General features: G+C 35.9%; 1 protein-coding gene across 3 annotated transcripts in view; it reads right to left on the bottom strand.

Moving 5' to 3' along the window:
- The window catches only part of stk33 (serine/threonine kinase 33), a 122,047-nt gene that overhangs the window by 12,675 nt on the left and 93,002 nt on the right, over nucleotides 1-16,370 (bottom strand). For all 3 annotated transcript variants that reach the window (XM_039748409.1, XM_039748418.1, XM_039748424.1), the window contains 5 exons: nucleotides 13,837-13,941; nucleotides 8,466-8,604; nucleotides 4,290-4,384; nucleotides 3,843-3,930; nucleotides 1,548-1,623 (listed from right to left, as the gene is read on the bottom strand). In XM_039748409.1, the coding sequence (XP_039604343.1) occupies nucleotides 1,548-1,623; nucleotides 3,843-3,930; nucleotides 4,290-4,384; nucleotides 8,466-8,604; nucleotides 13,837-13,941 (503 nt within the window). The remainder of the gene's footprint in view (nucleotides 1-1,547; nucleotides 1,624-3,842; nucleotides 3,931-4,289; nucleotides 4,385-8,465; nucleotides 8,605-13,836; nucleotides 13,942-16,370) is intronic.

The raw sequence follows: 16,370 nt of genomic DNA, 5'->3' as shown, positions 1-16,370 counted from the left end.
GGTTCACTCATCTTCCACCTCATAAAGGCACAGGAGCAAACCCCAAGGAAGAGACTAGGAAGTCCTGATACCTCAAGGCATGTTCTTTAAATCTCTCTGGGAAGATCCACTGTGAGGGGAACACCTATTGAGGTCACCAAAAACTCCATAGAGGAGGACATTGGGGCTAAAAGACACCACAAGAGCCGTAACCACTTCAGGCAACATGAATACAGATGTTAGAATAAAAGAGCAGGCCAGAAGGCAAAAGTTTGGTTCACTTCTGGACATGCTATGGAGGAGAGTTCCATATAGAGATAAGTAGCAACTGAAACAAAGGACACATTTGGGGGCATTAGGTATGGTTCTTATTGGACAAAAGCCAGGAAATAAATCAGCCCTGAACACTTTTATAAAGCACCAGTAGGGCCTTTAATGGGTCTAGGTCCCCAAAGCTACATTAATTGTAATATTTATCCTTACTTTCGTTAACTTAAGGTAAATCTTTTTTTTTTCTTACTATGGAAGAGTTGGTGCATACCTCTGCAGTCACATAAGGATGAAAGCAGGTTATAATAACCTGATGGTATTTCTCCTGAATTTTTAGCAACTTTTTGGAAATAGCTTTTTAAAGTATTTTACTGTTATTAATTACTGCCATCTCATAAATAAAATTAATACCTCAATTATTTTGAAATTTAAAAGAAAACAAAGAATGTGATTTTTCAAAATACTGCCCAATTTCTTTAATTAACTCTGATGGTAGGCCATTGACAAAACTTGGCATTAATAAACCGTCATCCAAAAATGAAATCACTCTAATCAGATGGGTTTTATTAAGTTTTGTTATGCTGTGGATGACTTCTAACATGTCCTTTATATTTCTGGTGTAGCCTTCTTCTGCTACCCAGTGCTTACTGAATGCAGAGAAGGCTTTTCACTGAATAAACCAGGCCTTTCGATGGGAGCTATGCTGTTAGTCTGATGGGGTTTTAGATTCATCCTCTTCAGCAATTATATTAAATGACTCTGGAAACTCCAAAAACCTTTAACTATACATTAAGGGATGCCAAACAAAGCTATACTTTATTTCCCTTACTCCCTAATCTTTTTCTCTCTAGCCACTATTTTTCTAACATTCCGTTTGATCGCCCCATTAGCACTTTTTTTTTATTCCAATATTATTTTTTTAAATTGTTTGTGATTATTTATTTGATGTTTGTATTTGCTCATCGCAATAAGTATTTCATTTTAAAAGAAATTAAAATTGTTAATTTTTTTGAAATGTCTATGATTCTATCTCCCTTCTATCCATTTATCTCTAAACTGATCATTTAGTTTAGATATGTGGATACTGAAGCAAACACATTGACAGACTGAAACAGATTGAAACGTAGGAACCAACCCTAAATGTGGTGTTCTTCTACAGTAGGAAGAATTCATTCATTCATGCATTCATTCATACATACATAGAGCCACCTATTTAACTAAAATTAACTGATTTTTTAATGTGGTAGGAAAACCAGGTTGCCTTTGGAAAGACCTATGCAGACCCAAGCTTTACTTACAGCATATACATGATGACACCAATGCTCCAAACATCACATTGTTGACTATAGTCATGTGCATTGATAACCTCTGGAGCTGTTAAATGTAGAGACAATTAATAATTAACAATTAACATATAAAATTAATAATTGAGAGTCCTACAATTTTGGTTTAAAATTCATATCTAGGTTTAAACATATACTACATGAATAGCAGAAGCAGCTAAATACAGTTTATAGATTTCTACCTTTAAATTAAGGATAGCAGATTAGGTTTACAGTAGAGCAGTTAAGAGGTTTAATGTTTATCAAATCAAATAATCAAATCAAATCAAATAGCCTTTTATTGTCAATTCACTATATGTGCAGAACATACAAGAGAATCGAAATACTGTTTCTCTCTCAACTTCGTAGTACAATAAAATATAAAAAGTATAAAGTACAACATATAAGATAAATAACATTAGAACTAGTAAAGTAGACCTGTGTACAATGTGCAATAGTCATTAGTGCAAAAGCCAATTAGAGTAAAAAAAAAAAGAGAAGGTGCATTATAGAGTAGCTTATGAGATGTACAAAAAGACAGTTAGTAGAAGTTGTAATATTAAGTCCTTATATAATACCAGCTGAGGTAGGGTACTTGATAGATAGTGACTCTTGTTACGGTCCAGGGGCAGGGGGCAAGGGGGGAAGGTAGTGGACAAAGTTCAGCATCCTGACAGCTTGGTGGATGAAGCTGTTAAACAGTCTTGTGGAGGAGGTCTGGAGGCTCCGGTACCATTTCCCTAAGGGGAGGAGGCTAAAAGGGGAGTGAAAAGGGTGGGAGGAGTCACCAGCAATGCTGATGGCTCTACGGATGAGACGGGTGTGGAAAATGCCCTTGAGGGAGGGCATTGGGACACCAATGATCTTACTGGCTGTATCCACTATGCATTGAAGGGACTTCCTACAGGAGGCAGTGCAGCTTCCATACCACACAGAGAAGCAGTTAGTGAGGATGCTCTCGATTGTGCCCCGGTAGAAAGAGCACATGATGGGGTAGGAACTTGTGCTCTCCTCAGTTTGCGTAGAAAGTAGAGGCAGATTGAGCTTTCTTGGCCAGTGATGCGGTGTTATCTGAGCAGGAGAAATCCTCTGAGATGTACATCCCCAGGAACTTGGTGCCACTCACCCTTTCCACAGCTACACCATTGATGGTCAGTGGGGGGTGCTGTGAATGACCTCTCCTGAAATCGACCATAATCTCTTTGGTCTTTCCCACGTTCAGGAAGAGATTGTAGTCTTTACACCCCTGGACCAGTTGGCTTGTTCCCGTAGTTGGCTTTGTCATTGTCGGTGATGAGGCCGACCACAGTTGTATCGTCCGCAAACTTGACAATGTGATTCGAACTGTAGATTGGTATACAGTTGTGGGTCAACAGGGTGAAGAGCAACAGGCTGAGCACACACCCTTGTGGGGCCCCTGTGCTCAACATGATGGTCTTAGAGGTGTTATTGCCGACTCACACATTTTGTGGCCTCCCTGTAAGAAAGTCCAACACCCAACACCCAGAGAGGTCCTGAGTCCCAAATGGCCGAGTTTTTGTATTAGCTGCTGGGGAATGATTGTGTTGAATGCTGAACTAAAATCTAAGAACAACAATGGTTTTCTGTGCCGGTGTGCTCTTTTGTGTCTCCAACAGGCCAAAGAAGTCATTTAGGCAGTTAAGCAGTGTGATGTCACCTTCACACATCTGTGGTGGGGGTTTGTAATTAGTGAGGGTTTGGATGCCACCCCAGAGAAACTGTGCATCTCTGGTGTTGCTAAAGTGTCCAGATATTTTATTGCTGTACTGCCATTAACTATTTATAATGTTTTACTTTACATGTTATACATTTTAAAATAGTAATAATTTCCCCCAGAACTTCGTTAGTGAACTCCATTTTAAAAATAAGAACATTTCCAGGAGAGTTTAAATAGGTACCAGATGTACTGTTACTTCTTGGGAGTTTTACTTCCTTCTTTAAATATCTTCACAAGAATTCTGTTTAGTAATGGCTCGAGAGTACTGATGATCTATTTACCTATGGCTTATTTTGAACAATGGAAAGTATGGGGTCATTTAAAAATGCAGTAAACTCATAGTACTGTTTTAGAATGTCATGGATGATTGACCAAGACAGCATATAAAAAAAAATAACTTAATATCTAACTGAACTGAAAAACAGAAACCATATTTAGTAATTTGCACTGCACTTTACTAAAGTTTTATCAGTCTCTCTCTCACAGGCAGTTTTTATAACTTGCACTAGGACCAATAATAAAATTCTGATTACCCATATAAATCGGTGTTCCACATGTTGCTTGTAGCATATTTTCACTTCCAACACCACCTGTCTGCACTGCTAAACCAAAGTCTGTAACCTAACAAAAATAAAAGTGCAATTTATAAAACTCCTTGATATGACTTTTTAGCCTTCCACGGTTATTTGAAGGAAAAAAAACACACATCACAGTAAACAAATATTTGAAATTTCCTAAACACACATATTTTGTATAGGAGTTTAAAACACTGGCATAATTTAAAAAAATAATTTCTTGATATTAATACAGAACTTTTTGTTCCATTATTTATGATTGTTCCTCTACCAAATTCCATTAGCACAGAACTTCACAGTATTAGAATATTATACATGTAAAAATAAAAACAGTCCAATTCAAAAAGTTCATCAGTTATATAAAATGTTTGTTATGGACATACTGATATTCACAAAACATCTTACCTTTATATTAAGAAGTATTTCATTCTCATTTAAATTATCATTGTCATAATTTTTAACTAGTATGTTCTCTAATTTTAGATCCCGATGCACAATATCTGCAAGACACAAAGATGAGATGGGATTTTAAGCAGTGTCAATTTTAACTCATTCAATAATGGTCTTCATATAATATTTACTATAAAAGTTATCATTTAAAGTGTAAAGCTGAAGGTCTGTTAGACTCTCTGGTCTTAAATCCCTCTCTCTATATTAAAAATCCAACATCTCTCTGTCTATCTCTCTGCATGTCTGTCCGTAAGAGAACTACTTGGAACTAAATGGATTTAAATTTTTTTTTTTTTTATTTTATAATTTGTTTGAACATTCTAGTTGATTTTGCGACCTCTCGCATTGCGCTAAGTATCATAGTTCATTTGCAGTACTGATTTATTTGAGAGAATCCAAGAGAGATGTAGTGGGCCAAGGCCCTCCTCACTCATGAGCCTGCCTCGGGGCATATCTTACCCGCTTAGCTGTCAAACGAGAGAACTACTTTATGGATTCATGTCGGGTTTTTTTCTAGAATTTGCTTCAGGATTCCAATTGATTTTCCGACTTCTCTCATTGCACTAAGAATCATAGTTCGCATGTAGGAGCAATACATTTGTGCTAATCCAAGACAGAGGCTGTGGGCTGAGGGGAGGGGGAAAGCGCGATGTCAGGAGTGGGGAGTCGGCCTACCTCTGTGTTTTAGAGCGTAACTTGCTTCCACTTATATAGCAACACTTATTTGTTTATAGATTTTGAAAGAATTTCCTGCTTCACTTCTATGTGAGCGGAGCCACAGGGAATGGATATTTGGATATAATCTTAGAAAGTAATGTTAATATTAAATTTACATCTCTCTATTATAAAATAAAATCTTGAGACAAGACTTTTTCCAAGAAATTTTTTCAAGCCCCGCGAGACAAGACTTTTGCCAAGAGATTTTTTCAAGTCCTGCCCTCCTCTCAACCATTTACAACCACGCCCACGGTCCACTTGCCTCTCATTCATGCGAATACTTTTGTCAGACAGTTCCTGTGCTCTCAGCTTTTATAAATTTTTATGTTTTCCTCACTTTAAGTTCCCAATAAAAGAAGACTTATTATGTCGAAATCTTATCGATGAATTTCATCCCGCAGGGTTACCAACAGCAGAAATGAGTACACAGGCAATCCTAGCACCGAGAAACGGCAATGACATGTAAAATTTTAACAGGTGACAAGAAAGGTAATGTAGTACATCTTCTGCGGAGAACATTAGACACCAAAGGAGATCTTGATATGCCATTCATATTAAAACGTTTACAGTTTCCCGTTAAAATAGCTTTTGCTATGACAATTAACAAATCACAGGGACAAACATTTGAAAAAGTTTATTTAATAGTGATAAAGAAATGATATTCACTCATGGGCAGTTATACCTTGCATTGTCACGATGTAAGTCCAAACACGGAATCAAAATTCAATGTGATATTGACGAAAAGTTAATTCAAAAAATAATTTTTACTGAAGTGCCACACGAGGACACCGTCAATCTGTGGGAGCTAGATTTCTGGCTGGGTTGTAGGGGATCAAATACTCATTTTTCTTAATGACATGCAAATCAATTTATAACTTTTATGTAATGTGTTTTTCTGGATTTTTGGGTGATATTCAGTTTCTCTCCATTAAAATTAAACTACCATAAAATTAGAGACAGTTAATTTCTTTGTAAGTGAGCAAACTTAAAACTTCAACAGGGGATCAAATGCTTATTTCCCCCACTGTATGTGCAATCACCACACTGACAACACCTGCTCTTCAGTACTGTGTTTGCCAGGCACTAAAGTCATAGAAGACTTTCTAGAGACATAATAATCACCTCACAACACGACAGCACCTCATAAGGTACAAAATTTAAATGATGTAAATAATATTTTTCCTACAAAACACTTCTTTGAAAACATTTTTGAAAATACCTTAAAAGTGGCCAAAATCACACAAAAAAGTCTCAAAATTGATGAAAAACACATGCTAAGCAATTTTTAAAAGTTTAAGAAACCTCTAAACAAATACTGGAAAATATACAATGCTCAAGTATGAATGAACCCTAATATTTACATCTGTATATGCACTGTATTTGCATATAATTAAGTAACAAATTCTACAGGAAAAGTTGAATTAATGGTTAAAGAAAGCTGAACATTTTAAGCTAAACTATCTAAATTTCTTCTCAATGTAAATATGACACTATAGCATTTTTCTGAACAGAAAACTGGAGAAAAAGGTCATCTAATTAAACAACAAAATCAGTTAGATAAGGGTGACTCATTGATTTTTAAAACTGCTTGGAATAAAAATCTGCAGGCATGAAGTGAACCTGTTAACCACTGATCTAAGATCTTAATGAAATAACAGCACAACATTTAAAAATAGTAAGGTGATTTATAATATGCTACGTCTACACAGGAAAATCTTGTAAGTGCTAACAAAGTATATCACATCCTGCAAAGTAAAAACTGGTAAAAGCTACCAGTTCCAATTTATAATTAACTGATTAATGAGAAAAAAATATCATTACAGGAAATCATTATATGTATTGTAAAGGTAAATAACAGTGCACATTTATAATAAGGTTCTCAGTCTGACAATTTGTTATGTACAGTGGTTAACAAAAGACTACCAAAATATTTTTGAGCATAAATAAATAAATGAGTACATTTAAATGCCTACATTTCTTAAATTTTGTTATGAATTTTAGAGTTCATTTTCATTTAAACTTGTTTCTGAACTTGTTTCAGGCTTTGGAATATTTTTTCCAGTCTTTCAATATCTTTTATTGTTATTTTCTTTACTTTTTCTGACATCCTTTTGTTCCTGCTATAGGTGATGCAATTTTGTGCAATTGCATTGTTAACAAAAGCATCACCACTACTTAAAATGACCACGTCTACCTACCTCTGAATAAATTACAAACAAAGCTGTTGTTTTATTCTTTGCTTTTCAAGAATATTTAGGCTTTTTTTGATCTTAGCATGCTCTTGACTATCACTTTTGATTTGCACATGGGTTTCCTTTTCATTTTCACCATTTCAGACTGCATCATTGTCATCTTCTAAGATTTATACATATATTATTTTTTCTGGCAAGAAATCTCTACACTGGCAGTACAGGCATGCACAACATTCAGAATGAAGGCTATTACAATGTAAAAAAAAAAATCACATTTCAGATCATATAAAAAATTATTATGCCTTCACACGACATTAACTGAAGTGGTTCTGACCAACTATTCTATAGTGTTTTCCCTATAGTCTTTTTTCCTTTATGTGTTTTTATGTGACAAAAACAATTATTTTTTGATATTCTTAATGTTGTCACAGTTTATTCCTGGACCTCTACAAAATAAACTAGAAGCATAGTTATCGCCACTAGACAGGGAATTGAGAACTTTGGGGGACTTGGGGTGGCTGTTTAGACTTTTCCAATAAGTGATCGCAAATGATTCAGGCCAGGACACACCAAGAAGAGACTCTGAGCCAAGAAGTGAACCAATCCAGTAAGGTTAGGGAAAAAGAAAAAAGAGGAATGTCACTTGCAGTAGCATGACACCAAAAATGAAGATAAAACAGGATAGGAAATTCCAAAGAACAGCTTATTTCTGGTGTTAGCAAGAAACAGAACTCTGCCTGAGACAGGCAGTACACTTTATGTAAGAAGACCACCACTTTTAAAATGGCACTTTTTCAACTTAGCATCAGTTAATAAATGCTTCCAGAATGGCTAGGGTTAAAATGTATTTCATGGTCACTCAAAAATGCCTGCCTTCGAGTTATAAAAAAGTCCAAAAACGAGTCCTAATGCAAAACACCACTAAAGTGAGATTACATTACATAGTGAGAACACCTACACCCACATTCTTTCCAGATTCTTGAGATGACTTTCTCACTTTCTTTAACATAGAAATTATGCAAGTCAAATTAGCCTTGGATACAACTCTCCTGTCTGCCAAAATTTGTTTATGTACATGTAATAACTTGAATGCAATTACGCTCAGTACTAATTAGTGATTAGTACTATTAATTATTACTCTTCGTACTATATTGCATGCAGCTTTATAAAAAAAAAAGAATACTATACTTGTGCAGATGTATAAATGCTATTTTTGCTTTACCTTTTTTGTGAAGGTAAACTATTGCTGCTGCTAAACTGGAGATAATATGTCTGGTCTCATTTTCTGTAAAATATTTCTTTCTCTGTAGAATTTCTTTCAGTTCTCCACCATCACACAGCTCAGTCACAAGGTACATCCTCTGTAAGTAATACAAAGACATTTAAAGATCTATAAATATGAATATATTGTTGAAACTGCAACAGAATGCAACAAATGATTAGTACTATATAACTTAAGCTAGGCTGAAGTGAATCATCTTATCTAAATTAACAGAGCAAAATAAGATTTTTATTTACAAACCTGGTTTCAAAATTCTGTTATGGAGCTACCTCAGCATCTAATTTTCATTCTGATGGGTATTTCAATCAGGGGCAAATTTCTGCTTTTACTTTAACTGTTGACTTAAGGCAATGTCATGACATGTTTTTTATACATTTGTCTGGGACAATCCAGTAATATTAAATCAGAGTTTGCATTACTTCTTTGAGGAATTTAACAGAGTTGTGCCTTTTATTTAAGGTAAAATCTTAATTTCATAAACTTCTTTTTAGTACTTTAGTGTGTTATCTCTCTTACAAAGTAGCAACATGATGATAAGCCCATAAATGTAAAAGGAACTGAATGACAATTAGTAGCTGCTGTTGATAATATTTCGTCATGAAACTATTGCCTGTCTTCTGTTAATTATCATTTTTGAAGGAAATACTTTAGAGGAGAAACAATTAACAAGAAAAGTAGATTCATAAAGCAAAAAGCATATGAACAGTGCACTGTTTGCTAAATTTAATGACAAGGATACACTAGTTCAACTATTTTCAATACCAGCTTATTGCAGCCCACAAAGAACAATTATAGCAAAAATGTTTCTTAGACAAGTGCATACCACACTGAAGTCCGATTTTGACCCAACTGAATGAAATCAGATAAGATGCCTATGAATACATTAAGCCATTAACATGAAGACAAGCAGTAAAGAATATTTCCAATATGTGGTTTCATTTCTGTTATCAGCCTCACCAATTTCCAATGACAAATATTTCTTGCGCACAAATCATTATTTTTCAAAGCCACTGAATTAGTGGAATAATAAAACTCTACAGTAATAGAAAATCCACCATTAACTAGGTTGAGCATAAATATTTTTATTTTAACAATGACAAAAAAAAAAACTTAACAGACTTTCACATCTTGTAGAACCATTATTGGAAATAATCTACTGGTTAAGGAAAACAGCAATAGATTTCTTATAACAGACAACTGTAACAATGTACGATAAGATGGGCATAATCTCGAAGATTTGTATATAACTTTGCCTCCAACCATTTCTGATATATAGTAGATAAGTTACATGTGAAAACAAAGCAAATCTGTTATAATCAGGTCTGAAGATGATATCAAGTTTGTGGGAAAACCACATGGAACAGAAATTACATAAATGAAAACCACCCAGAAGCTTTTGTAATATACAGGTGCTGGTCATAAAATTAGAATATCATGACAAAGTTGATTTATTTCAGTAATTTCATTTAAAAAGTGAAACTTGTATATTAGATTCATTCATTATACACAGACTGATGTATTTCAAATGTTTATTTCTTTTAATTTTGATGATTATAACTGACAACTAATGAAAGTCCCAAATTCAGTATCTCGGAAAATTAGAATATCAATTAAGACCAATGCAAAAAAAGGATTTTTAGAAATGTTGGCCAACTGAAAGGTATGAACATGAAAAGTATGAGCATGTACAGCACTCAATATTTAGTTGGGGTTCCTCTGGTCTGGATTACTGCAGCAATGCGGCGTGGCATGGAGTCGATCAGTCTGTGGCACTGCTCAGGTGTTATGAGAGCCCATGTTGCTCTGATAGTGGCCTTCAGCTCTTCTGAATTGTTGGGTCTGGCGTATTGCATCTTCCTCTTCACAATACCCCATAGATTCTCTATGGGGTTAAGGTCAGGCGAGTTTGCTGGCCAATCAAGAACAGGGATACCATGATCCTTAAACCAGGTACTGGTAGCTTTGGCACTGTGTGCAGGTGCCAGGTCCTGTTGGAAAATGAAATCTGCATCTCCATAAAGTTCGTCAGCAGCAGGAAGCATGTAGTGCTCTAAAACTTGGACCTCGGAAAACACAATGGACCAACACCAGCAGATGACATGGCACCCCAAACCATCACTGACTGTGGAAACTTTACACTGGACCTCAAGCAACGTGGATTCTGTGCCTCTCCTCTCTTCCTCCAGACTCTGGGACCTTGATTTCCAAAGGAAATGCAAAATTTACTTTCATCAGAGAACATAACTTTGGACCACTCAGCAGCAGTCCAGTCCTTTTTGTCTTTAGCCCAGGTGAGACACTTCTGACGCTGTCTCTTGTTCAAGAGTGGCTTGACACAAGGAATGAGACAGCTGAAACATATGTCCTGCATACGTCTGTGCGTGGTGGTTCCTGAAGCACTGACTCCAGCTGCAGTCCACTCTTTGTGAATCTCCCCCACAGTTTTGAATGGGTTGTTTCACAATCCTCTCCAGGGTGCGGTTATCCCTAATGCTTGTACACTTTTTTCTACCACATCTTGTCCTTCCCTTCGCCTCTCTATTAATGTGCTAGGACACAGAGCTCAGTGAACAGCCAGCCTCTTTAGCAATGACCTTTTGTGTCTTGCCCTCCTTGTGCAAGGTCGTCTTTTGGACAGCTGTCAAGTCAGCAGTCTTCCCCATGATTGTGTAGCCTACAGAACTAGACTGAGAGACCATTTAAAGGCTTTTGCAGGTGTTTTGAGTTAATTAGCTGATTAGAGTGTGGCACCAGGTGTCTTCAATATTGAACCTTTTCACAATATTCTAATTTTCTGAGATACTGAATTTGGGACTTTCATTAGTTGTCAGTTATAATCATCAAAATTTAAAAAAATAAACATTTGAAATGCATCAGTCTGTGTGTAATGAATTAATCTAATATACAAGTTTCACTTTTTGACTGGAATTACTGAAATAAATCAACTTTGTCATGATATTCTAATTTTATGACCAGCACCTGTATGTGTTACTAAATGGTCACTTAAATTGGGAATAAGGTTGTGGAGGTCACTAAACAGGTAAAGCTCCAAACAGAGGATATTTTCAGAAAATGTTCATGGGTCAAGAAAAACTAAAATACCTATTATTACTCATCAAAGCTTCACTGAATCCAGCTGAGAGCAAGTAAAAATGTTTTTGAGGTTTTTGTAATTGCAATTATGGTGAGGATGGGCTGTGTGCTTGTTTTACCAATCAAAACTTACAGTCAGGTCCATAAATATTTGGACAGTGACACACTTTTCATAATTTTGGCTCTGAATGCCACCACAATGGATTTGAAATAAAGCAACCATTATGTGATTGAAGTGTGGACTTTTAGTTGAGCAATTCCCTCATTATTTCATTAACTATTAAACAGGTAAAAGGTCTGGAATTAATTGCAAGTGTGGAATTTGAATTTGGAAGCTGTCACTGTGAACTCTCCATATGAGGTTCAAAGAGCTGTCCATGTAAGTAAAAACAGGCCATCATTAGGCTGAGAAAACAAAACAAACCCTTTAGAGAGACAGCAGAAACACAAAGAGTGGTCAAATAAACCATCTGGTACATTCTTAAAAAGAAGGAATGCACTGATGAGCTCAGCAACTCCAGAATGCTTAGACAGTTGGGGAAGACAACTTTGCTGGATGATTGCAGAATTCTTTCATTGGTGAAGACAAACCAAGAACACTCTTCAAAGGGTAGGCCATATCATTGCCAAAGTCTACAATCAAGAGAAGACCTCTTGAAAGTAAAAACAGAAGGGTTACCACAAGGTTCAAACCACTGGTAAACCTCAAGTATAGGTAGGGCAGACTAGACTTTGACAGAAAATATTTTTTAAAAGTCTGTCCAGTTCTGAAATAATTTTCTTTGGCAAAAGTAAACTAAGATTAATATGTACTAGACTCATGGAAATAGAAGAGTATGGAGAAGAAAAGGAAAGACTCATTATCCAATGCATACCACATTATCTGTGAAACATGGTGGAGGCAGTGTTATGGCATGAGCATGCCTGACTGCCAATGGAAGAAGGTCACTAGTGTTTACTGATTATATGACTACTGGCAGAAGTAGCACAATGAATTGTGAAGTGTATAGGTCTATGCTATCTGCTCAGATTCCACCAAATGCTGCAAAACTGAGAGGATGACGCTTCACAATACAGACAGACAATGAGCCAAAACATACTGTGAAAGCAAACCAAGTGCTTTGCAACACAAAGTAGTAGAATATTCTTCAATGGCCAAGTCAATCAACTGTCCTCAACCCAACTGTAAATGCATTTAATTTACTAAAGAGAAAACTGATGATGGAAAGTCCAATGAAAAAGCAGGTCCTGAAGACAGCAGCAGTAAAGGTCAGGCAAAGCATCACCAGGGTGGAAACCCATCACTAAGAGATGGCAATGGGTTCCAGACTTCAGACAGTCATTGACTATAAAGGATTTTCAATCAAATATTGGAAATGATCATTATATTAATGGTTATGCTAGTTTGTCCATATACTTTTGAGTCCCTGAAAATAGGGGGACCGGGACAGTATATAAAAATGTCTGTCATTCCTAAACAGCTCATACAATATTTTTGGTAAACCCCTTAAATTAATTGATTGTTTTATTTAAAATTCATTGCAGTGCCGTACAGAGCCAAAATTATAAAAATTATGTTACTGCTCAAATATTTATGGACCTGACTGACTATGGGTGCATTAGGCTGAGTTGTACTACCCTGTGTGAAGCAGCATGGAGGATCAGGTTTTCAGTATGAGTGGGTTTAAGTTACAATGCATGAGGAGTCCGCCAGGGGTACTATACTATGGTATCTATAGAAATTCAGATGAGTAGCCTTGGTTTATAAAGTGACAAAGCAGAGAATTAAAATGTGTGTACCACAATTGTAAACATAACTTCAACTTGAAAAATACTTATAATAAAAAAAAAACTTTCCTACGAATCTGAGAAATGAGAACATTAATATTTAAATTGCAGTTTTATACTATTGTACATTTTAGACTAAAATTATTGTTTCCAATGAAAGCATAGCCAATTAAACCTGCATTGCTTTAAATGGTTGATTTGTGTAATACAAGATTTGAAAAGGTTTTATATAAAGGTGAATCACTTTTACAACTTCATGGTGTCACACTATTAAGTAAGTGGACTACAGCTTGATGAACATATATAAATACATTTTCAGCACTTTATTCCTTATATTAAGCAGCATTCTATTATCAAAAGACACACAATAAGAAGGTTTTTATATCTTTTCTCAAGTCAATGTGACAAAACATTGCTTTGATCTTCCTACCTTTGGGGTTTCAAATACTTCTTCAAGGTGAATTATGTGTTCATGATGAACTCGCTTTAGGATTCCAACTTCTCGTTCCAATAACCAAACAGCTGAACTTCCAGCCTACATATCAGAAAGCAAAAAAAGCTTCAGTTTGCATCAACAACATTTGCTCAGACTACTTTAAACTAGAACGTGGTACTAGACAAGGATGCCCCTTGTCACCGCTGTTGTTTGCAATTGCCGTTGAACCACTGGCAATACATTGTCGAAATACTGATCAGATAATGAGGATTAGCAGAGAAGGACTGGAACAGAAAATTTAATTATATGCAGATGATATGGTACTGTATATATCAGACCCAGAAAATTCTGTGCCTACAGTCTTAGCAGCACTCACAGATCTCTGGTCTCAGAATTAATCTGAATAAAAGTGTACTCTTTCCAGTGAATTCTCAAGCATATAATATTAGATTAGATACTCTACCTTTTATCATTGCAGAACAGTTTAAATACCTAGGGTAAACATCACAAGTAAACATAAAGCTCTTTATCAACAAAATTTTGCCGCCTGCATGGAAAAAATTAAACAAGACTTGCATAGATGGTCAACCCTTCATCTCACACTAGCTGGAAGAATTAACACTGTTAAGATGAATATTCTTCCTAAGCTCCTTTTTTATTTCAAAACATTCCAATATACATTAATAAATCATTCTTTAAGCAATTAGATTCAACAATAACCTCATTTATTTGGAATTCAAAACATCCACGCATCAAAAGAGCGACCCTACAAAGACAAAAGGCAGAAGGCGGCATGGCTCTACCTAACTTCCAGTTTTATTACTGGGCAGCAAATATACAGGCGATAAGAACCTGGACACAAATAGAAGAACATACACAGGCTTGGTCCGCAATAGAAGTAAAATCCTGCAGTACTTTTTGTATTCCTTGCTCTGTGCTCCAATAAACACACGTTATCAGCAATACACTAATAACCCAATTGTGCTCCACTCACTTAGAATCTGGAACCAATGTAGAAAGCATTTTAAGATGGAGAAGCTTCTATCTGTGGCACCTCTGCAAGAGAACCACCTCTTTCAACCTTCACAAACATATGCAGTTTTTAATATCTGGAAAAAATTTGGAATTAACTTGCTTAGAGATCTTTATATAGACAACGCCTTTGCATCCTATGAACAATTACATTCCAAATTTAACATTCCAACTACACATTTCTTTCACTATCTTCAAATCAGGAACTTTGTTAAACAGAACCTTCCAGATTTTCCTCATCTTGCACCCACATCCATGCTGGAAAAAATATTGCTCAATCTCTACAATATATAAAATCATTTTACAATCCCTCCCTTTCAAAGATCCAAGAGGACACTGGGAAAAAGATCTCTCAATTAATATATCAGAAAAGGAGTGGAAAGTAGCAATGCAGAGAATTCACTCGAGCTCCATATGCGCAAAGCATACAATTATACAACTCAAAATTATATATCAAGCACATCTGTCTCGACTAAAACTCTCAAAATGTTTCCAGGGCATGATCCAACCTGCGAACGTTGCAAACTACTGTCGTTCCAGCCTCACTGGGTCACATGTTCTGGGCCTGCACCAAATTAACATTATTCTGGACAAAAATTTTAATTACCTTCAGACAGCCTTGGACTCACAATCCCTCCTAACCCATTAACAGCTGTGTTTGGGGTTCTTCCAGATGGGTTTAAAGTGGAGAAGACAAACAAATTGTGATTGCATTCACTACACTTTTGGCATGCAGACTTATTCTGATAAACTGGAAGAACCCAAACTCTCCTCTTTTAAGTCAGTGGGAAACTGATGTGTTATACTATTTGTAATTGGAAAAAATCAAATACTCAGTTAGAGGATCCGTACAGACTTTTTTCAAAACATGGCAGGATCTAATCAGTAATATTTTAAAATAATCTCATAAAGCACAGAGAATTTATTAATTTAGGTATGTTTACAGGTCTTAAATTTCATGCCGTTTGGCTTGCTCTCTCTCAGGGGTGGGGATTGATTTGTTCTTAACTCAATTTTTCTTTTTGTAAAAACTTGATTGATTTGTATGGATTGCAATAAAATTAATAAAAAGGAAAAAAAAAAAAAAAAGCAAAAAAAGGAGTTTATACACCGCGTTGCACATAATCCTTTCACCATAGTAATCACTCACGGATCCAGAATCCTGGGTTTAAACCCCATGCTAAGCTTGAAGTATGTATAGTCTCTTTGTCTGTTGTACTCAAGATACTCTTGCTTCAACCTCCATTTCAAAGATGTGCATGTCAGGTTAAACAGTGATTCTAAATTCCCTCATTTTGTGTGTCTCTGTATGTGTGTGGGTGGGTTTGTGTGAGTGTGGGTCTGTGCATTACAGAGTATTGTGATGGGCTGCTACCCTATACAGAATCAATTCCTGCCTTATGCCTGATGTTGCTGAGGGAAGCTGCGGCCCCATTGTTCATGAACTTGACTAAGCAGATTTGAGAATGTTATCCCTAATCAATGTAGATAGATAG

This window comes from Polypterus senegalus, chromosome 1 (assembly GCF_016835505.1).
Source record: "Polypterus senegalus isolate Bchr_013 chromosome 1, ASM1683550v1, whole genome shotgun sequence".
In the NCBI taxonomy this organism is placed as follows: domain Eukaryota; kingdom Metazoa; phylum Chordata; class Cladistia; order Polypteriformes; family Polypteridae; genus Polypterus; species Polypterus senegalus.
Note: the sequence above shows the minus strand (reverse complement) of the source record. Positions and strands in the feature narration are given on the sequence as shown.